This window comes from Cinclus cinclus, chromosome 5 (assembly GCF_963662255.1).
Source record: "Cinclus cinclus chromosome 5, bCinCin1.1, whole genome shotgun sequence".
NCBI classification, from domain to species: Eukaryota; Metazoa; Chordata; class Aves; order Passeriformes; family Cinclidae; genus Cinclus; species Cinclus cinclus.
In genome coordinates this window covers 26903878-26928924 of record NC_085050.1, presented here as the reverse complement: position 1 = coordinate 26928924, position 25047 = coordinate 26903878, and the positions used below count along the sequence as shown (strand labels likewise).

The window sequence follows — 25047 nt, the reverse complement described above, 5'->3', positions numbered from 1 at the left end:
TTAAAGGAACTGCAGTGAATCTGATCACAAAGTGCCTTTGAATCAGATGTGCAACTTTTTCCTCTGCTGCTTCTTCACATGAACGTCAAGAAACTGTAGCACTCACATAGTGATGGGATAAAACACAGAATTTCACTGAGCTGCCTCAGGTGATGCTTAGGGTGAGACTGCTAGCAGACAAAAATGAAGGAACTGGATCCTGCAGAAAGGCAATTCTTTTCCAATGTCTCTCTTGCTTTGAAAGGAAAATAAGTTTATTCTGAATTTGAAAATTATTCCCCTCTCTCATGCTTTACCACAGAGGTTGGAATTGTTATTTGTTTTCTACCTTCCTTGAGGAAATCATGCTCTAAGAATGTAATATATTCCACTATACATTAATTTTTCACACTTTAAACAACTCATCATAAGAATATACATTTTTTCATTGTTTTAGTATTGTGCCCAGTACTGTCAGACAGAAAAAATACCTACTTGGAAACAGAAAATATGTTGTTTTAAAGATATTGAAAAGGAAATAAAAATTGACATTTTTGAAAGAGACTGGTGCTAGAAATTTCTCTTTGCTTATATGAAATAGGAATGAACATGTTAACATTCCCAAATATTAATGAACTTTAAACTATTCAGAGGAAATCTCAATTGTTCATGTTTTAATGATTTTAAATGAAAGACATCCTTCCCTGTTCTCTCAAGATCAACATTTGTCACAGTTACTAATGAGGAAGTAATTATAATGTAATTTGTCAGAATAATCTGACAGGGAAAGAATTATGTTCTCAATCCTAAAGGACTACATAGTTCTAGTTTTCCAACAGATTGGGTACATGTGGGTGGCATAGCAGAGGGTATTTGTCTTTAAGTAGGATAAAAACTTTTGCACTTTCTATTCTCAAGTAAAAATGGACAAAGGCATTGTCTGATTCTCTAAAATATGTTACATTAAGGCATTTCACTTTAATACATATTAATAAATCTTAACATTTTCATAATATAAAACCTACTCCTTTTTACAGTGACTTTGATATTTACAGTTCTGTTGCAGTAGTTAAGTAGTCACCCACTGTTTCTTTAAGACAGCGAGTAAAAAATTTAGTCATTCAGTCATATTTACCAAGAGGGAAATAGCTGTCCTCAGAAAAAATATAACGTACAAGAAGGCATTGGAAGGACAGAAAAACAAAGAAACAAGAAAAAATAAAGACATTAATTTAAAATCTGTCCTGGTATTCAGGGAGGTGGGGTTGCTCATTCCAATAGCATCTGGGGGAGGCCTGCATTTGTCATTGACCATACGGGTGTGGGGATGTTTTGGTTCATTATTTTTAGAACAGAAATGGACCACAGCTTTCCCCAAGTTACAGTGTCTGTATCTCTAATGTATACAGCAGAGGACTCAGCCTGCATTACTTCTTTATACTTGTTCTCAGCACCCTCAGCAGATCCTGGTCTTAAAGGTGGCTTTCTGAAGAAAGGATTCATATTGTACATCTGCTGTTTTAAGAATGTCTTTATAATCTAGAATTTGCTGTTCCATTTATATGTTTCCATAGTTGTGTTTACATTTTGCTTTAGTGGACTTTATGCTTTTGGTCTGCCAGCACTGAATAAAACCCCATTAGTTTCAATGCTATATTAATCTTAAATAAAATTTTAAAAAATTGTCTGCTTCTGTTTAATTGATGCAATTATAGGAAATAAACCCCAAATCAAATGAAAAGCCAAGCAGCATGTTGCATTAGATTCTAATATTGATAGGAAGAGAAGAAACAAGTTTCTGTGTATATTTCATGTCAATGAGCCCTACTAGAAGAAAACAAAACCCAGTGTAGTGCCTAAAAATAGCCAAGAGTTTGTCCTGCCTGTAAGTTATATGAAACACAAGTAGGTTTTTAAGTCGAGCATATCACTAATTCTTTTCAGATTAGGAGATTCTGCCTTCAGTAATGTGTAGTCATTTGGTCCTTGAAAGATCAGGAGTATCCAACTCCACCTATATACAGTTTTAACAGACTTGATACTACAAGGACTGTATTCTTCATTTTGTTATATATTAAGGGAATTCTGAAAAGGAAGCATCTGCTTTTCTCTTTACATGGAATCTATGCTTTCTGTACTTTATTTACGACTTTTGAAGAGTGTCTTACAGAAATACTATATTCTATCTAGAGGTATCTTTTGAACTTGCCTCATTAACCTCATGTAATATAGGAAGCTGGACCAAAAGGAAAATAGAATAAATTGCTTGACAGAAGGAAAAAAGACTACTAAAAAGGACACGAATTGGAGCTATTCAACATACCTTTTTGCTATAAGAGCTCACTCAATCCTGCATCATAAAGTCAGAAACAGGACTTATCACAATGGTTTGGTGTCAAGACTTCCCTTTGATTTTTGCACAGAAAATCTTGGTTAGTTGATTTGGAGTTTACAGGGATTTTCCAAAATAATTAGTTAATCAGTAAGAAATGACATTATGAAATTGGTCAGATAAACAAATATGATGCTGTGATCAATAGTAAGCTCTACAGTAAGTTCTAACAGTAACTATTTTTAGCTATGTACCTGTTCCTGACTTTGTCTTTCCATGTTCCTGCAATACTGTAAATAATTTTTTAAAATTTTTTATTTGATTTTGTTAAAACTCAGGGCGTGGTGGTCACCGATGCCATTAGCAGAGATGTGTACGTTATCAGATACACTTTACCCAGATTTGTGAAGAGCAATGGGACATTTAATCAGGACAGAGGAGTCAACTCAGAGGTAAGTGGCTCTGTGTCAAGGGTAGGGACGGTTGACCAGGTCTCAGAGCAGACCAAGAAAAGCACAGCCTGATGTGAGCGCCCTTGGAGGTTTGCTACAGTTCTGCAGATTAGTTAAATGCCCTCTGCAATGTATATTATTTCTATCTTCTCTTCTCTGGCTTTTGTACCATCCCTGCTTTCCCCCTTCCCTTGCTATCACCATCCACTTTTGTTTTCCTTCTGGCTACCTGTCTTCTCTTAATTAATCAGGGAAAGAGAAGCTGTTCCTGCCAGCTTTGGTTTGCTATTGAGTAGTGGTAGGAGTTCAAAGAACAAGGTTATGGCTGCTGCTTGTTCTTTGATGCCCTGTTGCGTGAAACACGAAACAATTTCCTTCAGAAGTTCCAACAATATACTAATTAACGAAAGAAAAGACAGGGAGAAACAAGGCAAAGACTGTGGGAGGAATGAGGTGAGTAACAACTGAGAAGATGTCAGAGGAAAGCAGGGGAAAGAAGCGGTTACAAAGGGGGAACTGGAATAGAAACACAGAAAAAAAGGAGAGGGACAAACAATAAAGGAGAGGGAAGTTAAAAAAAAGCAGAAATCAAAAGATGGCGGGGGTGGGGACCAGAATAAAGATTTGCATAGAAAGAAATTATTTAAAGTCTCCTTTAGATTACAGTATGTAATTCTTAGAGAGCAGCCCTGCGGACAAGGAGTACCTCTGTCAGAGAGGTACATGGTATCAGTTCTCCCCTAATGCAGTCAGAAAATTCACTGGGAAAGGAGGGAATTCCTACCTGGAAAAACAGCACAGTGCTTCTCCAGTTGGACTTTAAGCCTGCCACCTTCATTCAGATATAATGCAAGTTGCTTAAAAATGCAATTACATATGAGTAATTGAGTACGAGCCTGGCATTACTCTCTTTGTTCCCAGAGAAAGAACAAGGAACTGTAAATGGGATTTCCACAATGTTGGGACAGAGCAGACACCAAAACAGTCACAAGCAAACTCTGTGATGTAAAGGCATGGACTTGGAAGTACGTGGCTGGTGGCACATAGCAGGAACACATCAGCAGTGGAGAAGTGACATTTCACTAATACTTCTTGAAACAAAGCAGAAGTCTGCCTTTTTCAGTGCATGTGGTAGAACAAGCTGCACAAGATGAGGAGTTTACTTGAAGCCTCTGAAGGCAGTCCAGTGCTGCTGAGTCCAGTGCTGAAGACTTTGAACACACCAGAGGCTGTGAATGCATGCTGAAGCATCATGGGCACCTCAGCCTAGAAACTTAGAACTTCCACATCATAACTGCGACAGCTCATCATCTGTTAAAGGCTGCCACATACTGAACACCTGGAAACTGCGGACCATGGAACCAGCCTTTGTTAAGCCAGTAATGTATACCTGAAGTGATGGACTGATTGAGATGCTTGTGACTTTCCTTCTCTTTGTCTTATCTCAAATCCATCAAGTGAGCTAACCAAGTCTGCCATGCCACACAGCACACGGATCTTGGACCTCAAGCATTTGCTGGTCCGTGCAGCACCGCTCCAAGGGCTTAAGTGTGATGTAGGTAAGCCCATCCCTTCAGTGTCATTTCCAAGACTTCCAGCATGGTGCTGTGCTGCACAGAATTAATCCTGATTACCCATCTGCTACTGTGAAACACGTATCTGAAAACAAACTGGTTACTAAATTCATCTGTTGCGTGAGGTAGAACAAGGAGGCACAGCTTCACTGGAATCATTGGGTTTTCTTTTGGTTTTGCCAGTATTAAATTTAGTCCACTTTCTCAATTTCAGGACTGTTAGAACTAATGAGCCATCAATCCTGCTAAATCCAGTTTCTGTGTGAGATATGTAAGTAGAGTAACTAGGTAAAAACCCCATGAGTTAAGCATACTAGTATGAAAGTACAATATTACTCAGGCAAATTCTGTATTATTCTGTTAATTAGGAAATGAAACCTGTTACAAGTAGCTCACGATAGCAATTCTGTCACACTTTTCTAGTGTGACAGCACAAAATGCTGCTTTCTCATCTGCAGCAAAGACAGAGTCATGGACTCTCACAACCACACTGTTTGTACCCTGGTAAGCATAATTACTTTTTTCGTATACACTCTACACCTGAGAAATACACCATGAGGATGTTTATGTGTAATGGTGAGTAAGTGGCAACATAGTCTTTAAGAAAATAAACTGATTGGTATAACAAATCCAGGGGAGGGCCACAAAGATGACTGGAGGGATGGGACACCTCTCCATTGAAAACAGGTTTGGAGAGCTGGGGTCGTTCAGCCTGGAGAAGGCTCTGCAGAGACCTCATAGCAGCTTTCCAGTACCTAAAGGGAGCCTGCAAAAGGCTGGAGAGAAAGTTTTTACAGGGGCCTGTAGTGATAGGAGAAGGGGGAATGGCCTTGAGTTGAAACACAATAGGTTTAGAATAGATGTGAGGAAGAAAATCTTACCTGTGAGGGTGGTGAAGCACTGGAATGTGCTGCTCTGGGAAGTTGTGGATACTCTATCTGTGGAAGTGTACAAGGGCAGTTTGGATGGGTCTTTGAGTGATGTGGTCTAGTGGAAGGTTCCCTCCACATGGCAGGAGAATTGGATGATCTTTAAGGTCCCTTTTGACTCAACCATTCTATGATTCTATAATATATTGAACAAGCCAGGAAAAAAGAATTGTAAGTTTCAAAGGAAAAAATGCAAAAAGTAGGCTATTGTAAATAAGGTAAGATTAATTGTAAATACGATTCCACTTTAGTAAAGTGGAATGCAGAATTCCCTTCACATTAATGGAAATGGACAAGGGCAGTGCTACAGATGTCATTTATCTGGACTTCTGTAAAGCCTGCAAAAGCCCACAACATCCTTTTCTCTTAATTGGAGAGAGATGGATTTAAGGGGTGGGCTGTGAGATGGGTAAGGAAGTGGTTGGATGGTTGCATCCAGAGGGTAGAGGGCAACAGCTTCTGATGGACATCAGTGGTAAGTGATATCAAGGATCTGTACTGGGACCAGCACTGTTTAATGTCTTCATCAATGACATAGACAAAGGGATCTAGTGCACCTTTGGTGAATTTGCAGATGACACTAAGCTGAGAAGTGTGGTCAACACACGTGGAGGATGGGATGCCACCAAGAGGGACTTGGACAAGTATGATAAGTGGACACATGGGAATCTCCTGAGGTTTGACGAGACCAAGTAAAAGCTGCTGCACCTGGGTTGGAGCAATCCCCAGTATCAACACAGGCTGGGGATGAACAGATCCAGAGCAGCCCAGAGAAGGACTTGGGGTGCTGTGAGAGTCTGGACATGACTCAGCCATGGGCACTCAGAGCCCAGAAAGCCAAATGTGTCCTGGGCTGCATCCAAAGCACTGTGGGCAGCAGGGGAAGGAGGGGATTCTGCCCCTCTGCTCTGTTTTGGTGAGAACCCACCTGGAACCCTACATCTAGCTTTGGGGTCCCCAACACAGGAAGGACATGGACCTGCTGGAATGAGTCCAGAGAAGAGCCATGAAGTTGATTAGAGGGGTGGAGAACGTCTGCTAGGAGGAAATTCTGAGAGAATTGGGGTTGTTCAGCCTGGAGAAGTGAAGGCTTTCAGGTGACCTGGATGTGGTCTTGCAGTACTTGAAGGAAGCCTATGAGTAAAACAAAGAGGGACCTTCTACAAGGACATATGTTAGACATTAGCAAGGAATTACTTACTGCGAGGGTAAATACACATTTTTTACATTTACTGTGAGGGTGAGACGTTGTAACAGGTTGCCTGGAGAAGCTGTGGATACTTTATCCTTGGAAGTGTCCAAGGCCAGGTTGGATAAGGCCTTGAGCAACTGGTCTATTGGAAGCCGTCTCTGCCCACAGCAGGGCAGCGTGGAACTTGATGATCTTAAATGTCCTGTCTAAACCAGGCCATTCTACGATTCTATTATAAGCAGATTTGTCTTTTTTCTTTTTTTTTTCCTGACTGTTTCAGGCCGAACCCTCTGAAATTTATATTAGATACTGCTGCAAGTACATAATCCACCAGCCCACTCTGTCAAAAAGGTATTCTCCCACTTTTTAAAGTGTCATCCTGCTATAACCAATGTTACACTACCTTCCACTGTCATCACAGCAGCTGATGGCCTACCTGTTGTTAAGGCCATTGTGCTCACACTGGCATTTTCCAGTCTTTATTTTCAGTTTTGGTTATGACAAATGGCAAAACTGCCAAGAGACAAAAAGAATCCCTGCCATTACTAGGGTTTTCTGCTTAGCATTCATCAATGTAGTCCTAAAGGGGCTGGTCCTCTGCAAATTCATTGTTCATCTGCTCTGCAAACCGTGGCCTTAGCATGATACTTTTCATGGAGCATTCATGCCACAGGAATGGCAGATCCAGGAACTGACAGCACCAAGGGACATGCAGACCCCTGGTCTCAGCCTTCATGCTGGCAGGTCAGCCTTGGCCAGGAGCCACATTCCCCACATCTCCCTGCACTAAAGCCAGAGGGACCAGGGGGCAACCCCTCAGCTCACAGCAGGTGTCTAACCCCCTTCTTCTGTGGATGGATACCCACAAGAAGGTTAAAACCTTGTGGCCAAGAAGGGCAGTGGTACCCTAGGCTGCTTTGAGAAGGACATTGCCGGCAGGCTGAGGGAGGTGATCCTGCCCCTCGATTCAGCCCTGGTGAGGCCACATCAGGAGTTCTGTGTCCAGTTCTGGGCTCCTCAGGACAAGAGAGACATGGAACTCCTGGAAGAGATCCAGTGGAAGGCAACCAAGATGATTAAGGGTTTGGAGCATCTCTCTTGTGAAGAAAGGCTGAGGAAGCTGAGCCTGTTCAGCACTGAAATGTCTGAGAGGGGATCTAATCAATATCTATCAGAATCTGCAGGGAGGATGTCCGAGGATGGGGCCAGGTTCTTCTTAGGGGTGGCAAGCAATAGAAAAAGGGACAACGGGTGCACAGGAAGTTCCACCGCAGTGTGAAAAAGAATTTCTTTACTATGCAGGTGATCACACACCAGAACAGATTGTCCAGAGAGGCTGTGGAGTCTCCCTCACCGGAGGTATTCAGGAACCGTCTGGACACAACCCTGTGCCGTGTGCTCTGGAATCGAGCAGGTGGTTGGACCCGATGACCGCTGTGGTCGCTCCCAGTGGGACCCTTTCCGCGCCTCTGGGAGAGCCGAGCCCGGGCAGCGCCGCGATCGCAGACGCCCCACGCGCCCCGGCCGCGCCCCGGCCCTGCCCCGGCCCTGCCCCGGCCCTGTCCCTGCCCCGGCCCTCCCCCGGCCCTGCCCCGTCCCTCCCCCGGCCCTGCCCCGTCCCTCCCCCGGCCCTGCCCCGGCCCGCCCCCGGCCCTGCCCCGTCCCGCCCCCGGCCCTGCCCCGTCCCTCCCCCGGCCCTGCCCCGGCCCTGAGCGGCTCCGGGCGGGGCGGGGCCGGGGCCGGATGTTGTTGTTGTTGTTCCTGCCCCGCCCCTCGCCCCCTCCCCCCGCGGAGGGTGACGGGCGCTTCCCCGCCCGGAGCCGCCGCCGCCGCTTCAGCCGCTGCCGCCGTTGCGGCCCCGCTGCCGCCCGGCCCGGCCCCGGGGCGTCCCCGCCGGCCTCCTTCTGTCTGCCTCCCTGGCCGGCTCCCGTCGCGTCGCCCCGGCTCCTCTGGCTCATCGGACGCCCCGGCCCGACCATGGCGGACTTCGATGAGATCTACGAGGAGGAGGAGGACGAGGAACGGGCGCTGGAGGAGCAGCTCCTGAAGTATTCCCCCGACCCGGTGGTGGTGCGCGGCTCCGGCCATGTCACCGTGTAAGGGCCGCGCCGGGGCCTGCGCGGCCGGGGCGGGCGGTGGAGGAGGCCCGGGCGGCGGGACGGGGGCGGCCGGGGGCGCCGAGCCCGTGGGTACAACTTGGGGCAAGTCGGGGGATTGGCATGGGGAGCACCGGGCCGGGACTGCTGCCCTTCCCCTGCGTCCGTGAAACTGCGAGAGGGCTCTTCTCGAACCCGCCGGGCAGCTGAGGGCCGCCTGGAAACTCAATGCAGGCGGGTGCAAACCTCTAACTAGGCGCTGAGGAAACAAGATTGGCTTGGGCTGTGACTGGCGAAGGAATGTGAAGTATTTGTCCAAAATGATGAGCTGTCAGGAAGTTAGGTGGCTGTGTTCCTTTGTATAACAGGTATGTGCCAGCACATGACCGGCTGGACTATTGAACAAGATTGTTTATGTACCTGTTACCCTTTCCCATTTGTCTTGTGGCTGCTAATAAAGCTCTGAAGACTTTAACAAAGAAAAGGCATCGGTTAGTCAGATAGCTACGTGTAAAAATATGTTGTGGTTGGTGTGTACTGTTTCACTGTGTTTGACATGGAGGCAGCTTTGTTTTGTGTGTGTTTGGTATCTGAGTCTAGCAGCAAGTGACTAGGAGCTTGTGTACTACTCTCAATAATGTAAGAGACGAGGGTATCATTCCTTCCATCAGTTTTGTCAGGCTTACTCTGTTGAAGTGCAGTAGTTGTCAGTTACAATGTATAGTGTCAGAAGCTGAAGTACAAACCTGGAGACGAGAGATGGTAGTAAAAATGTCTGGTTTTTTGTATTCAGCAGAACTAGGTTTGTAGTATAGACATAAAAGCTGAAGATACTGTGATTTGTTGCTCTGAGACTCATAAACTACTGATTTTCAGATACTGACCTGACAAGTTTTTTTGGTAATTGGGTATATTGCTGCTTTGTTATCTGGTTGACACAAATACTAATAGCTGGGCAGTGCAGTTAGCTGTCCAGTTAAAAGCAGGAAGTAAGGTATGGATAGGCTGAGAGAGATCTGTAAAGCTAGAAGGACATAGATTGGGCTGGAGGCCAAGGAGGCCCTGTGAAAGAATAGAAGCATGTAGTCAGTGTGTTCAGCTTATAACTGTTTATTGTGAACTGAAGCTGTACCAGTGATTCACTGAAAATAAGCTAGTAGCCTTAGTCTGTTTCTGAAACACAGAGCAAAATCACCACTAGATAGTTTTCATATTAGCAAATGAAAAGTGCAAATAACTGAAACAGAGGAAAACAGTGGTTTCTTCTCCAATACCTGAAGGTAAGTTGTGCAAGACAAGATGACAGTTAGTGGGACGTTGGGAAGCTTGTGAAGCATTTGCTGTGACTAGTAAGGGCCTTGTGGTTGAGGAATGGCTACCTTGTTAATTGTTCATTAATAGCTACTATCTCATTATTACTTTAAAATCTTCCTTAAAGTACTTGTTCTTTAGGTTTTGAATGAGCAATTAAATACCATTGTATGCCTCCAAAATGAGGCAATTGATCTTCATCTATGTTCTTTACTGTGCCAGGTGTTAACAGTTAACTACATAGCATCAGCCACTTATATCTTTGTACAGCCTATAGCTTTTTTTTTGTCATTGATCCAGAAGCTTATGATTAAAAGTTAGATAGATCCCTTTTAGAACATTCATTTGGTGGATATAAGGAATTGGTCAAGTCCTGTGTACATGATGAATTAGTCTTGCCGGTATAAAAGCATGTGTGCATTTTGAAGGTCTGACAAAAATGATCAGCAGTTAAGTAAACACTGGATTGATCTGTCCCTGGCTCTGCAGTTTGAAGAGTTGCTGACTGCTTCTGCTGTGTGTGTATTTAAACAGGAGCTCTCTTTTCATAGTCTGTTGTCATATCCTTTCTGATCTTACGTAGGTCTCCTAATGTTGAGTTTGAAGTATGTCAATTCCATGACTGCATATAAACATCAGAAAGACTTTTACCAGTACTTGATTTCATCCAACAGATAATGGAAGTGTGTGAGCCGTTTCTAAGATGAGTAATTAGAGTCAATTAAAGGAAAGCAGTTAAATATTATCCAAATAAAACATATTAAGTCTTTGCCTTTTGGGGATGTGGAGCTTTTGGTTAGCACTAAGTATTCTTCTTAAACTCACTGTTTGAAGCATGCTGAAGGCAGTGCTAAAGTTTTTCAGCATTGTTTTTTAAATATTCAGTTAAACTGCTTTCACACCAGCAGAGTTTTGATAGCTTTGTAACAGGAGTAACATCACCTGGTTGCTAAAAATTTGAGGTTCTCTCTTGTAATGGCAAAAACCTTGAAAGCAATGTGAAAGTAGGTCCTTACTGACAACTGAACTGAAATCCAAGGTGTTTCATACTTGTTTCTAAAATCATATTATGGTGGGAATGGAGGTACACGATGTGTTTGAAATCATGAAGACCATATCTATGATAGGTGTCTGGTAGTGTTTTCCAGTGATTGTTTTCCTGTTCCTAGACCAGTTGAGACATGTACTGTACTTATAGCAGACTGTATTAACTAGTAATACTGGATTTATTCTTGCAGTACTGGAATGATGGAGAGCCAATGGGATATGCTGATGAATGCCTTTCTGTGCTGTTGTTACAGCACCTTGTACCTTAATGCAAGATAACTTTTTATAGGGGGAAAAAGAACTTACAGAAGATGTATTTACCCAAGTAAGTTTCTTTATTACTGAACTGAACTCTGCTAATACTCTGTGTCAAGGACATATGAGTGAAAACAGGGCTATGTGGCAATCATGGAGTATGTTAAGATTTGTGAAATATATATTTTCTTTTTAAGGGTTGGGAACATGCGGACCTAAAGAGTAGAGTTAAGGGCAGTGAAAAAATGGCTTAGTGTCCCCATAAGAGAGGACAAAGAGGAAGAGGATAGCATGTGTCAATTTTTTGTGTTAGGATGATCCAAGTTGCATGTTGGGAAAGGTTCCAAGTTGTCTGTGTCCTATACTGTAAACTTTTGTACTTTAAAGTTTCCACCTCTCTCCATTTGTTTCTCCAGTGTACATGAGGGCAGGAATTTATTTGTACCTTTCAAGTGGAGTCAGGTTCCAGAAATGCTTGTTCAGGTCCAGGAAGGGTAAAGAAAGTACTCATGCATGAAGTGAGCATGGATCTGTTGAAGAGATGGTGCAAAGTGGGAAAGGCATAGAGCAAGCAGAGAAGGGTCCATGTCACTGGAGATGAAGTATTGTACTAAAGAAATGTAGTCCTATAGTAGGGCAGCTGTCTGGGAAAATGCATCTCCAAAATATTGATTTCCAGTGTTTTATTTTAAGGCATTGTTTGTTTGTTTGTTTGTTTGTTTGTTTGTCAGAGCAGTTACGTATTTACATTGGACGTGTAGTAGTGTTCTGTGGGGTTTCTAGTACTTTAATTTCCAAATTTCAGCTTGCAGTCAAGAGTGACAATTCTGTGATCACATAACTACTTACAATGTATGGTATGCTTTTAATGTATGGAGTCACCCTTTTTTACTACCCTTTTTTACTACCTGGTGACAACACTCTGATGTGTCAAGCTCAAAATGATGCTGGTAGCTGTTTGAGTTAACTTCAGCTTCACTACCCCACCATGTGTTAAACATTATCACAAACCTTGAGTACAGGCTCTCAGTCCCTTTGCTTATAACTTTAGCCAAGTGTAACTACATTGATTGGAAGTTTCTGTGCCTCACTCAGACTCAGTGTTTATAATTTCAGATAGCCGTAGAGCTTTTCCAGTGGGGGTTGCTTTTGTCAGGCATGACTGTTTTGTGCTTTATGAATATTTGGTTGTGTTTGATGGATCTGTCAACATTTGAATACTTCACAAATACTGATTTAATAAACCAATTATATAGTAAAATGGTGTTACCTTTTAGTTTTGAAATTTGTGATGGCGGCTGTGTATCTTGAGCATGGAGTCGTTCTCCAAGCTTGGCTGCTTCTAAAATGTATGTGGATCCAGGGGGTTTTTTCAGACTTTGATTTCCACTTCAGCTTATTGGCAATTTTAGGTAGGGCATGACACTTAACTGATAGGGCATGACTCTGACTTTTACATAACTTTTGCTTCAGTGCTTAGTTTCACTTAGCAGCTTGAAGAAAGGGTGGATGGTCCTCCTGTCATGAAATATTCAGTAGGATTTTCAATGGTAGCACGTGTCCAGTAAGTTAAGTTTCCTTTGTTCTCTGTTAAAGTAGCAAACTTGCCATATGTGTTTCCATGTAACAATTCTCATTTGTTATTTCACCAGTTTTGAGAGACTTCCGGTCTTGCAGAGCTGCTATTCTAGTTGCAAGTACTGTAATATGGTAGGTAATGTCTGTGTAAATAAGGTCTCCTGTGAGTTCTTATTGAAGCCTTTCAATATACAAAGGAGGCTTATAAGAAAGGTGGAGAAAGAGTTTTTGCCTGGGCCTGTAGTGACAGGACTATGGGGTATAGTTTTAAACAGAAGGAGCATAGGTTTAGTTTGGATATAAGGATGAAGGTGATGAGACACTGGAACAGGTTGTCCAGAGAAGGTGTGGATGCACCATCATTGGAAGTGTTCAATGGAACACTTGGTTCATTGGAAGTGTTGCTTGGTTGCAGCTTTGAGCAACCTGATCTAGTGACAGAATGATGATTCTACTCCTTGTAACCAACAATAGGGAAATTACCTGCTTACTTTGCCTTAGGGCCCAATGAAAAAGTCACCTACAGCCTTAAACTATGTACCCCAGTGCTGCTGCACACATTGGCAACAGGCATTGGTGCTTATGGATTGCATCTAAGTCTGGCTGTTTCTGGTGTCCATTCTTCTTGTACTCTCTGGCATCTGCAGCTATGTGAGCAATGTATACTTCAGCATTATCATGGCTTTAGTGTGTTTGTCAGGGACCTTGTGTAATCTTGCTTCAAATCTGTTGGCGCTGCTTGCATCAATAATGTCAAGTGGAAACAAGCCCAGAAGTTAGCTACTTGCACCATATTTTTAGCTGCACTTTCTTTTAACTGTTTTAAACCAATTTCTGACTTATTTCAGTCAGTGCTCTCTGTTGTGGGATTTGATGATGAACACTCCCTTTACCCACTGCCTTCCTGAAACTTTGCACTTTAATCATATGTCTCCCTCAGCCTTCTCTTTTCCAGCTTAATGCCAGCCTTAGTCTGTTGAGGCAGCTACTTTATTCCCTTTATTATACCAGCCTTCCTTCACTCTGCCTTTTTCTAGCTCATGAAATGTAGATGCCAGAGCTGCACCCAGTACTGAATCTGTGGGTATATGAGTGTTTTATGCAGAGTCAAAATGATGTTCATCACTTTCCCAGTGGTGCCCAGTATTTTATTGCTATTTCTGGTGGCTGCTACTTGCACTGAGCTGATGTTTAAGAGAGTCGTGAGAGGTGATAAAAGATCTGTCCTGTGAGCTGTACCTGTCAAACTTTAGTTGAGTGTCACATAAGCGTTGTTGAAGAATCCCAAAATTCACCACCTTTTATTTATCTACAAAGAAACTCATCTGCCACTTGGTTCACTGGGTTTTATGAGGTTTCCACAGTAGCTTATCAGGTAATTACTTGTTTGATTACTTGGACAAAATTCTCCATTGGCATGCAGTTCAGTAAGGAAAAGAAAAAAAAGCACCACCAAAACTCTGGGAAGTACCTAGCTGCTCAAGAGCATATTGCAAAAGCAAATTATGTGTTTAAAATCTTCAGCTGTCGAGGCTCAGGTAGGCTTTTCTGCATACAACTCAGCAATGTGTGATAGGTGTTGCTGCCAATTTTCAAGTCTTGAGCAGTTTAGTTTCTGGTTTTTGCTTGTAGTATCTGATAGACTGCTCTGGTTTATATTTAGAATTTTTTAAATTACAACTTGAATTTTACACTGACTGCTGTATACCAAATCAGGAGCCAGTCACGTAGTGTTATTAATGATTTTATAGTCTGTATAGTCTCTACTAAAAGTTATTGCCCAGCCCAGATGCCAGAAAATACTCAGATTCTCTTTGAGGTTCATCTGTTCATGAATCCAATCAAACAACTGTAAGGTAGAAAACATTTTTTAAATAGATAAGCTGGCACTCTTCTGATCTTTAGATCTTGTGAAATCCAGTAGATTCAATAACTCCAAGTAATTTTAAATTGCTTCGCAACTTTGCATTTATAATTAGTTATTGATTAAGCCATGTTTTGTTTCTTACATAAGTTTCGAAACACAAAAAGCTATTTATTTTCTGAAAATCAAACTGCTGTTTATTCCATTTTTATGGTTAGAACAGTTATTTAGCACTGAATGAGCTTTTTTTCAAGATACATCTGTAATGGTGCAGGAGAGAGGTAGTTCAAACTGTGGCCTTAAGTTGTTTCCCTTTCCCCTTAAGTACTTCATTTACCTCACTTGCCACTATTGCTTATAGGTTTTGCTGACTTTGGGGAAGAGTCAGTAGTATCAGGGGAACTATGAGAAGAGACTATGGGCACGATGGTTTTCAATCTGTGTACAATGGTGTATTTTTGTTTCTTAGTATAATTCTAATTACTCTTAATAACAAGTAGTGTTTTCCTGAAATTAATGCTGTTACTGATACAGACCATGAGAGTATTATGAGGTGCTTGTAATTTGTGGCATGAATTTAGGTTTATTTATAATTTTGGTACAATCTAAATTTTGTTTTTGCAGGTTTGGACTAAGCAACAAATTTGAAGCAGAATTTCCTTCATCTTTAACTGGAAAGGTGAGTATCTTTGAAGAGAAGTTTGGAATTAGAGTTCAGGTTTTATTACAAAAAAAGCGTTCCAAGTATAGAGCACTGTAAAAGTAATAAATTACACTGATGCAGTGATAGTTTGTTTCTTCTTTTTTCGTTTTCCTTGTAGGTTGCACCTGAAGAATTCAAAGCCAGCATCAGTAGAGTTAACAGTTGTCTTAAGAAGAATCTTCCAGTTAATGTACGATGGCTATTATGTGGATGCCTTTGCTGCTGCTGCACTTTAGGTTGTAGTATGTGGCCAGTTATCTGCCTCAGTAAAAGAGTAAGTTGAATTATTAATATAGTTTTTGATAGATAGTGTTGTACTGGCTTTGTTCTCATTTTGTTTTTCTTTTTTATTTTCTTTCCCCTGCATCACCATTAAAAACTTTTGCTAGAACTTACTTAAATCACTTTTATTTTGTACATTTTGGTATCAGTTGCCTGCTGTACTGGTTAAAGTTACAGGAGACACCAGTCAGGACTTTGAGCTTGTAACTCAATGAGAGGTGGTATAGCTAAATACCTCCTAGAGCTATCTGTTGTAAAGCACTTACTGTTATTGAACCAACTTTCAACATACTCTTTAACAGTTGCATCTTCTCTGTGGTACACTGTTTGAGATTATCAGAATTTGGCAGTGTATGAGTGGCAGTTTATTTTTGAGGAGCTTCTGATTACACTGTGTCCCCAAGGAGCCACATGTTTTTTGTTAGGAAGGCAGTTTTTAAAAAAAATTCAAGAAGAAAGATCAATTATTCTTCTTCCAAGCTAGATGAGTAAGATGTTTTTTTTAACATGAAGAACTTGGAAGTATCCTTTTGTCTATGTATACTTGGCACTTAGAGCATTGCTCACAACAGAAGCTCATTACATGAGCCTGGTTTTCACTTCCTTTTTCTCAGTGCAGTTAATTAGGCTACCCTTCCACCTCTTCTGTTTCTCTGTGTATAAAAATTGCCTTTGACTAGTTCTCTTTCACTACTTCGCAAGAAGTCTCTGTGTCTCCTCATCATCTCCTCACTGTTTAGTATTGTTCATCTTTTCATTTCGTGTCATGCCTTGTATATGTTCTCTCTTGTGTAATACCTCTTAATGCTAAAACCTATGTACAGTTCAGTACATTGAACATTATCATTATTTTATCAAAATCCTCATTGTTTAGAATTAATAAATAAAGGAATTCTAAAAAAAATATTTATAGGATGACACTGAATATATCAAAACCTGTATGCATTTTTGTATCATCTTACTATCTGTCTTAACATCTTAATGCTTAGTCCCTTGAAGGGATTGCTTAGGGGTAGTTTTAATTGTATACAAAATCAAGTAGAAAAGCCTCCTGGTAATGTTGGAATTTGTGGAGAAGCTAACCAAAACAAAATATTGGTGTCAGTGTGAATTATATCAAACCCTAAGTTTTTTGTCTTCAAGCTGTTGCAAACTAGTAAGTATCCTGCAGCATGATTGTATATCCATAGCCCAAAATTCTGCTAGAAGAAATTAGAATCTGGTGATTGCTTCAACAGATAAGCAGGTCACTAAACTGTCTTGCAGAGAAGACCTTTACCATTCAAGGCCTAGCACTGTAGGTAACAAACACAAGGGAAGCATCCATTGCTGCTGTCCATTATTTAACTGCTAAATGAGGATGCTTCTGGTGTTATGAAGTTTGACCCAGTTTTCTCACATAATGTGAGAAAACATAGCAGGAAACAATAACAGGATGTAACTTGGTAGGGACTGATGTCGCAAGCTCTCATCTTCTAGACAGGGTCCTCTAATCAACTTTTTATGCATTGTTAAACAGTGTCAGAAAAAATACAAGGGCTTCCAGCATCTGGGGTCAGAAACCAGTTTGAAGCTGAGGAGAGAGGTTCTGTGTGGGAACCTGGTGAAGCAACAGTTAGAGGAGTTGTGTGGGATAAGGTAAAAAGGTAAGCTCCTTCCAAAAGGATAGATCTGGGAAAAAAAAACAAAACAACCATGGATACTTTGTTCAGAGGAGGCTGGAGAGAGGATAGCAGTGTCCTTGTTGCTGTAATATAGAATGCATGTGGAGAGAAGAGTTCTGGCAAGAATATGAACAGCAGGGGTGTGGACACAGACTTGTGACTGAACTTGTGTAAGTCATCCTAGAGTGTGGCCCAGACTATCAGTAAATGTTGCATTTTTCCTGGTAAAGTTGGTACCAGAAGACATTCATGGACCTTTGCATCTTTTTCTGCACTTGGATGTCCAGCATTAGTGCAGCTTAGGACTCAGCTGCCTAAACAGAGTATCTCGTGCTACCATAGATGGCACAATGGCACTAGACACAGATGACAGTTTGATTATTCTTCCAGAGTAAAAGTAATTTAAATCAATCTGGAGATTTCAGATCAGCACCACTTTTCCATGTCAGCAGCTCACCAAATGAATGTGTGCTTACAGGATTGTTCTCATAAAGAAAACTCAGAACTTGGTGTCTGTTGGGCAGCTGGAGAGTATGTATAGAGAATTAATGAACTTGTGTTCTTAAAGACAAAGTGAAAGGGAAGGGACTGCTTTCTCAAATGCCTAACTCTTAATCCTGGAAATGGCTGGGAAAGAATATTTTTCTTTTGTAGAGGAGTTAAGGGGGAAAGCTGTGAAATATTTTTCAAAGACTCGTTTGGGTATTCTACTGTAGGAAACAAGCAGAAGAATTTTTAATTATTCTAGTCAGGGCTACTACTTTTACTTACAGAAAAATGGTGAAAAGTTACTGCCACTTGGGTTGCTTTTATAGATTTGGGTGGATTTAACTTTGTCTTGGTAGACCTGGAACAGGAAAATACGAAGTGATATAAATCCCTTAAATCCCTCTTACATGGAATTACAGGGCTTGAACCCTGTAAGATCTCGGTACTGAATTGTATCCACAGTTTCTGCATAAAAGAAAAATCTTAAGACTTTTCATCAGTTTATGTCAAAGTGCTGCGACAAGTGCAGAAACTAAAAATACATACTTTCCTGGAAGTGTGGAACATAAGAGACAGCGCATTGGGAATTACCTGGAGCTGCTCAGTAAAAGCAGAAGTTGTAAATAATACCTGGTTCATCTGTATTCCAGTCTGTTATTTGCTCAGTCGATTCCAGTAGAACTGTGACAAGAAGCAACTTGGTATTCTCCCATGGAATAAAAAATTGTTGACTCTCTTGGTTTGCTGCTAGTGCTGTTTTGCTGATACATAAGGCTAATGTATTTGGTATATATTCAAATACACTCATATTTGAACTCTTAAACTGCTTGTGTTTGATTTTACCTGTGTCTTGGAAGAGGGTTGTGTTGATCAAATTATCTTCTGTGCTTTGACTTCTTTAGCTATCCTTTCCCTGGTTGGACTCAGCCTTATGGCTGTGTAGTCACAACAGTCAGGATTCTTGAGAAAATGGGGGTTCATGATGATGTGTGCTAGTTTCTTACCTTTAATTTTGAGATACAATGAATTATTTCCCACTTGTACCCGTACTGTAGGACGAATGACCAATAAATAAAAGGTTGCTTCTTTTACATTACTTGCACTTTTCTGAGAAGTGTTGCCCAGACAACTTTGCTAGCTCACCCCTGTTCTGAGTGATTCCCAGTTATTTGGAACTGACTTGTATTATATCCTTTGCTGCAGTGATCACAAAAGACTCCCAAGACTTTACAATTTGAGAGTTTGAGTTTTGAAAGCATGATGGGAGTGTTCCCATCCTGAAATTTGCACAGATCATGTTTTAATTGCACAACAAAATTATGCAAGTTTTCATATTTGCCCTTTTCTACTGAAATAGAAGACTAAAAAATTTGTTCTGTTGAATTACAGATGTAGTGAGCTAACAAGTGGGAGGGTTTCTCAAGGACTTTATTAAATGAAACAACAGTTTCAACTATAGAATTTATTACTTTTATTATAGAAGAGGAATTTTTCTCAGAATGACCGATTAAGAAGTGTCTGTTTTAATGAGTCTGAATCAGTCTACCCTGGTCTTGAATTGCTGGTTTAGTTTGCAGCTCTTTTCCAGAGAAAGATTTTTTTTTGTTTGTTTTTTTGTTTGTTTATTTGTTTTATGGTTTATGTAGACAAAATGTCAATTGCTGCTTCAGTGTTAGAATACTTTTCTTAGTGGTTCTCTGCATTCTGTATTGCCTTTTATTGACTTTTCAAATTCTAATGCAGGAAAGTTACCACAAATGTGAGTACAATTTCTGAAATTACAATTATTGAAAGTTTGTGTATAATGGGAATACACACTTCTTTTTGTGCAGTGGAAAATAAGGTAATGGTTTGTCTCCTTAAATCAATCAGCAGGTGCTTCAAACTAGGAATTTATTAAGCCACAGATGTTTGTAAGTTTAGCTGTTAATTATATAATTTTAGTGCATTTCTGTCCATTTCCCTTCACTGAATTTTTCTTTTCAGTGCTGGCTTTGGGATGTTTGTATAGTGTTGTTTCTTTTCTTAGCTTGCACTGAGATATTTGGAAAAAGCCTGCTACTCTTCAGCAGTAAAATAAGTGTTTTATTTGATTCAGTATCTTATTGCCTCTCTCCTTTTATGTGGTCTTGATTTGATTTTAATGAATAAAGGCTGTAAGAAAGTTGCAGGAAGTACAATCCTTCATTTGCAGGTTTAGATGATAAATTATCTTGAACAGTTTTACTCATAGAGTGCACCATCTTTTCTGGGACAAATTCCAGGCTGTACAAATGAGCATTAGGTCTTTAAGTTATTCTTTAAATAGAAAGAATGGCATAGTGAATTATAATTCAAAAAGCACTGCAGGCTGAGGTGCCCATTTGAAGCCACTTTTTCATATGCATTGGCACTCATTTTCAGTTTTAACTAAATGCTCTAGTTCCTGATGGGTAAATAGTATACATAATTTCAACAGAAACAGTAACAATGGAAGCTATGATAGAATTGCAGTACAGCTAGATTTCTTAAAAGCTGGTATTGTACAAGTAAATTGCATGTTTCAAATGCTTCATGGGCAATCCCTTAAAATGAATAGAATTAGGTATTTAACAGTGTGATCCGTACTTTCAAGAGTGGTTTGTTTGCTTGTGAATTCACACAAAGCTGATAAATGCTGCTTAAGCCTCATCATTAGTTGTCACTTTCATAGCAGTTCACATCTTCAGAGTGCTGTATAAACATAGCTAATTACAACTTCCAAAGTATAAGTTAAATATATGGTGGAGGAGCTGGAATGAATTTTCTTAAATTCTGTAGTGTTGTTTGTCAGTGGATGATACTAATGTTAAAATATGTTAGATCAGTTGATTGAATTTATGAATACATTACATTTATTTTCAAAACTGAAGAAAATGTATGTTTTTCTCCTGTGCCCATCTGCCAGGGACTTTGCACTAGAGGTACTCTCAATGGCATAATGTTTTTCTGAGGAGTTCCACAAGGCAATTACTTTAAGACCAAAGGTGCCTTATTTTTAAAGTATCTGTTATGACAGTTTACATTGTAGTTCAGTTTGGAAGAATCTTTGAAATTGTAATGTACTTATTATGGTTACCCTCACCAGAGTATACATATCCCTGTGTTGACTCTAGTCAGCTTAGTATAACTTTTTTTAAAATAGAACTTGTATGCATCAAATATGCATTCAAGACCATTGTTTTCAAATGTATTCATAGATATTTCTTTTTTTTTTAATGTAATATTAACTATGAAATGGAATTTAAAAAAAAAAAAAACCAAAACAAAAGATTCAGGCCTGGTATGTTTTACTTCAGATATTGTTCACTATAATTTTGATCAGAAGAGTCGATAAGTTGTCCATATACTCAAGTAGCTAAGCTTGTAGAACAAATAAATGTGAAATCATCATGTGTATACCTATGTGTTTTTGGTTTTGTTTTTTTCCCTACATCTGAAATCAGATTTAATTTCCTTCACAGCAACCTACAAATGCTTACCAGGTTTTCATGTGCTTTCCTAAAAGGTATAGTAGTGAATTGGTGCACAACTCACTACTGTTGGGCTGTGGGAACAGCTAGTTTTACCATGTCTTTTAAGTTGCAGACTTGCTTGGTGGAGGACAGGGCAATAAGATTGACATCAAAAATGCTTATAGATAAAAGTAGATCACAGAATACTGGTTTGTTTCTTTATAGATCAAATGCAAACCCTTTAGTACTTCAGAAATACGTATTCTGAAGTTAAATTTGTGACTTTCTTTATTCTTGGTTTTTATGTATATCCTAAATATAGTATCTCAGGATGTTTAGCAAATATTCTAACTGCTATTTACCATTTGATTGCTTTTGTAATTAGAATTAGGTCTCTGAACATTTTCATATTAATAAAACAATTCGGGTAAAATTAACATTTCCATGTTATCACGTCTTTTACACTGTGATGGCTGAACTATATAAAGGGATCATTCAGTCATTTGGGTTTAGTGTTGCTTTTTATATTGCTCTTCCTGTCCAGGTTGACATGTTCCTGAAACCACAAGTGTGAGTTGGGTGAAATTTACATAGAGCTATTTTGAAAGAGTGTGCTAAAAACAGTCTAGTTAGTTGTCAGATTTGAAAATCAGTTTAGAAAGGAACATTTTTAGGATTCCGTCCCTAGCAATTTGAAGACAATCCCAAATAAGGAACATAGGCAAACACTGTTGAGGAAAGAATTAGAAGGCAAAATTGCCTGAAATTCATATGATAAAATTAAACTCAGTAGGAAGCACTTGACAGAAGGATAGCTTGTTAGACTTACTGTAAAACAGAACACCAGAATGAAGTTATGGCAAGTTGAAGTAGTGGTACACTTCTGTGCCTCTTCTCTTGATTTTTTTTGAAAGTACCCTAGGTCTGGAAAGTATTCACTTTTCTACTTTATTAAAACAAATCACAGTGAAATGTTGTTTTTTTTTTTTTTTCTGCTGAAGTGTAACATTCTTAGTAATTCAAGCAGTATATATAAAGAAAGTTATTTAATGAAGAAAACAGTAGTTCAAGAACCATTACTGCTGACAAAACAGTTGAGAGGATGAGTGGGGCAGCTCTACTAAAGAGAAGAGTGAAGGAGTTAATAAATCTTGTACCATAGAAAACACATGTAAAGTGTGAAGTGACCAGATACTTCTAATTTTGTAGCTCATAAAATAGTTTTTGCTGAATTTTGGAATAAATTACTGGATCTAGAACAATAATGATGATGGGATATAGTAAGTTGCCAGATTTATTTTTTTCTAAATTGGTAAAGTAGCTACAGGATCAACCAGTATTTTTCTGATTTAGCCCTCAGATGTAGAAGGGACTGTAGAGGCTGTCCCTTTGAGAGGAATCATTCTCTTCAGCATGCAGACTAGGAAGTGATGGATTTTACAGTCTTCTACAGAGTTTTGTCAAGTCGTGCTGCCTTTCAGTCTTTCTGGCCATGTAGCTTCTCTCCCATTCTTGGGCACTGCCCTTAGCAGGAGTCCAACAGCAGGAGTCAAAGGATTCCTGGGTACTAATAAACTAAACTTGGGACTGTTCCTAGGAATTGGTGCTTTTCAATTTATACTTTTAGAAAATTACAGTTCCTGGCAGGCTCTGGGTCTGTATTGTGTAACAATTCATAGGCATTATCAGAACGCTCCAGGCACTATGAGTGGTTTGGAGGTTATGAAAATTTACTGATAGAGATGTAAGCTGTTCCCTGCCAGCTGGCTTGAAATGAATGGGAAAGTTTCTGGGCACAGTTTCATTTCTTAATAGAGGTGTAACCAGAGATCCCTTAGCTTCTCAACCTACACTGGCTCTGAACTATTTTCCATAGCATACTCCTGGATATTTTGGAAATAAATGACAGTGACCAAAATTAACATCTCTCTAACCTTAAAAGAGGAGATGGAATTTTCATTCCTGTTCAGTGTAAAATTTCCCACAGAGAATGACACCAGTGAGTTATTTGGTGGAGATTTGATCCTATTTTCATCCCTGTTACGGTCAATTCCATTTTACATGTTCATTTTCTGTGGCCTTTTCTGTGAGAATGTCCTTCAGCAGGAGGTAGATGCTTTAGATTGTCATGGCTAGATTTGAATAATTTGCTTGGAGGGATCAGAGCTTCATGGGTTCAGTTTCCATACGATGACAGAATCGGAGCTAGAATTTAATCCTAGACCGAAGCAGTTACAAATCTGTATTTAAAAGTTCAAGTAACAGCATTAAGTGTAGTCATGATGCTTCATGGATCAGTTCAGCACCTGTCTGCCTGTGAAATGTGTTTTTCACCACATTTCAAGGCCTTCTTAAGGGAAGTGTGTTATTATTGCCAAGGTCAAGACTATTTCTACTACAAAGCTTCTTCATAGTATGAAATTTTCACAGATGGTTGCCTCTAGTCAGTGATACCTCTTTATAGCTAGCAATACTTAGTTGAGGACTTAGCTCTTTTAAGACAACTAAAATATCCAGTGGCTAAAATATTAGCTAGCATCTTGAATCTTTTGGATTTTGTATATTTGAGAGGAAACTTACAGAAGAATTTCATCAACTTCTAGGAACTTTCTTTGATAGTTTCTCTGTTAAGTGTCTCTGCTGCTGACCAAAATGCTTTTGGAAAATACTCATTCACTATCCGTCAGTTAGTACATTGGTGATAATATAACATCCTCTCCATTTTACTCCTAGATAATATACGTGGGGTGTATGCTTCTGTACACCTTCTCTGTCCTGCACATGTTTAATGGCTTTACTGCTTTCTTAAGCACTCCAGAAATTTGACAATCAAGACAACCAGAGTAACTGAGGAATCATCTTGAGTTTAGATATTAAAAAGTGTTACATGCGGAAGTGTCAAATAACACTGAGCTTCTCTTTATATCAGCAAACAGTTGGTGGAAGAGACCTTTCCAGAAAGTAATTGGTGTGACTTGATTCACTAAGCTTTAAATTCATCTCTTTGTGATGTACCAACCCAGGGTTCAGACCTGTACAAATGAGGTTAAGTTTATGGATCGTGTGAGACGATATCCTCAGGGTTATCTTCCAGAATGCAAAGTCAACTTGATGTCATCAGTTCTCCTGCTCCAGAATTCTGTTGATTGTATTTCTGTGTGATCTGAGCTTTGATCTGTGCTTTAGGCTGGACTCAATTTCTGCACAAAGTAATCAATATAGGAAGGCAAGATGCAGCAATAGCAATCTTGTTGGACAAGGCAGTTATTTCAAGATCATATAGAAAGCACCACACTGCTGCATTTATTTCCAGATATTCTTCATTCTGTGTAGTATAGATTTCAGTAGCTTTCTTGCATGGATGCTGAAGTGGCTTCTGGGATGAGCAGCCTTACAGTGGACTAAAATAAGAAATATCCTAGCTACCAATAGGAGAAATTACACAAGATCTCCATGTTCACCTATGTAGTAGGACAGACATCTTTTCAAACTACTGTGCAGTGAAGCAGATAGTCCAGGATGTTAGGATCTCAAAATTGACTCAGGTTTCACCTTTGTGATATTTTCCCTTTGCAAATGGAGAATTCAGTAGCAAGATGGGAATCTCACCAATTTGCAATTCATGTTGGTTTACTTGAGGTATAGTGTTCAAGATGAGGACATTCTTAGCACAGAAGTACATCATTCATTATGTGAGTTTGAGTACAGCTTTGGCATTTTTGTGGTACCAATATGGGCCTCAAAATTGGCTTGGGTGATGTTCTGGCATGTTGAAAGTTAGCATTACGTGACTCAGTTATCTTCTAACTATTTCATCATTCATGGTG

The 25047-nt window shown here is 40.0% G+C and overlaps 1 protein-coding gene across 1 annotated transcript in view; it reads left to right on the top strand.

The window, feature by feature from the left end:
• Positions 1–8252: 8252 nt before the first annotated feature.
• The window catches only part of CHIC2 (cysteine rich hydrophobic domain 2), a 30989-nt gene continuing 14194 nt past the window's right edge, over positions 8253–25047 (top strand). Inside the window, exons 1-3 of the mRNA XM_062492776.1 lie at positions 8253–8554; positions 15234–15288; positions 15431–15586. Coding sequence (XP_062348760.1) covers positions 8436–8554; positions 15234–15288; positions 15431–15586 — 330 coding nt within the window. The 5' untranslated portion in view covers positions 8253–8435. The remainder of the gene's footprint in view (positions 8555–15233; positions 15289–15430; positions 15587–25047) is intronic.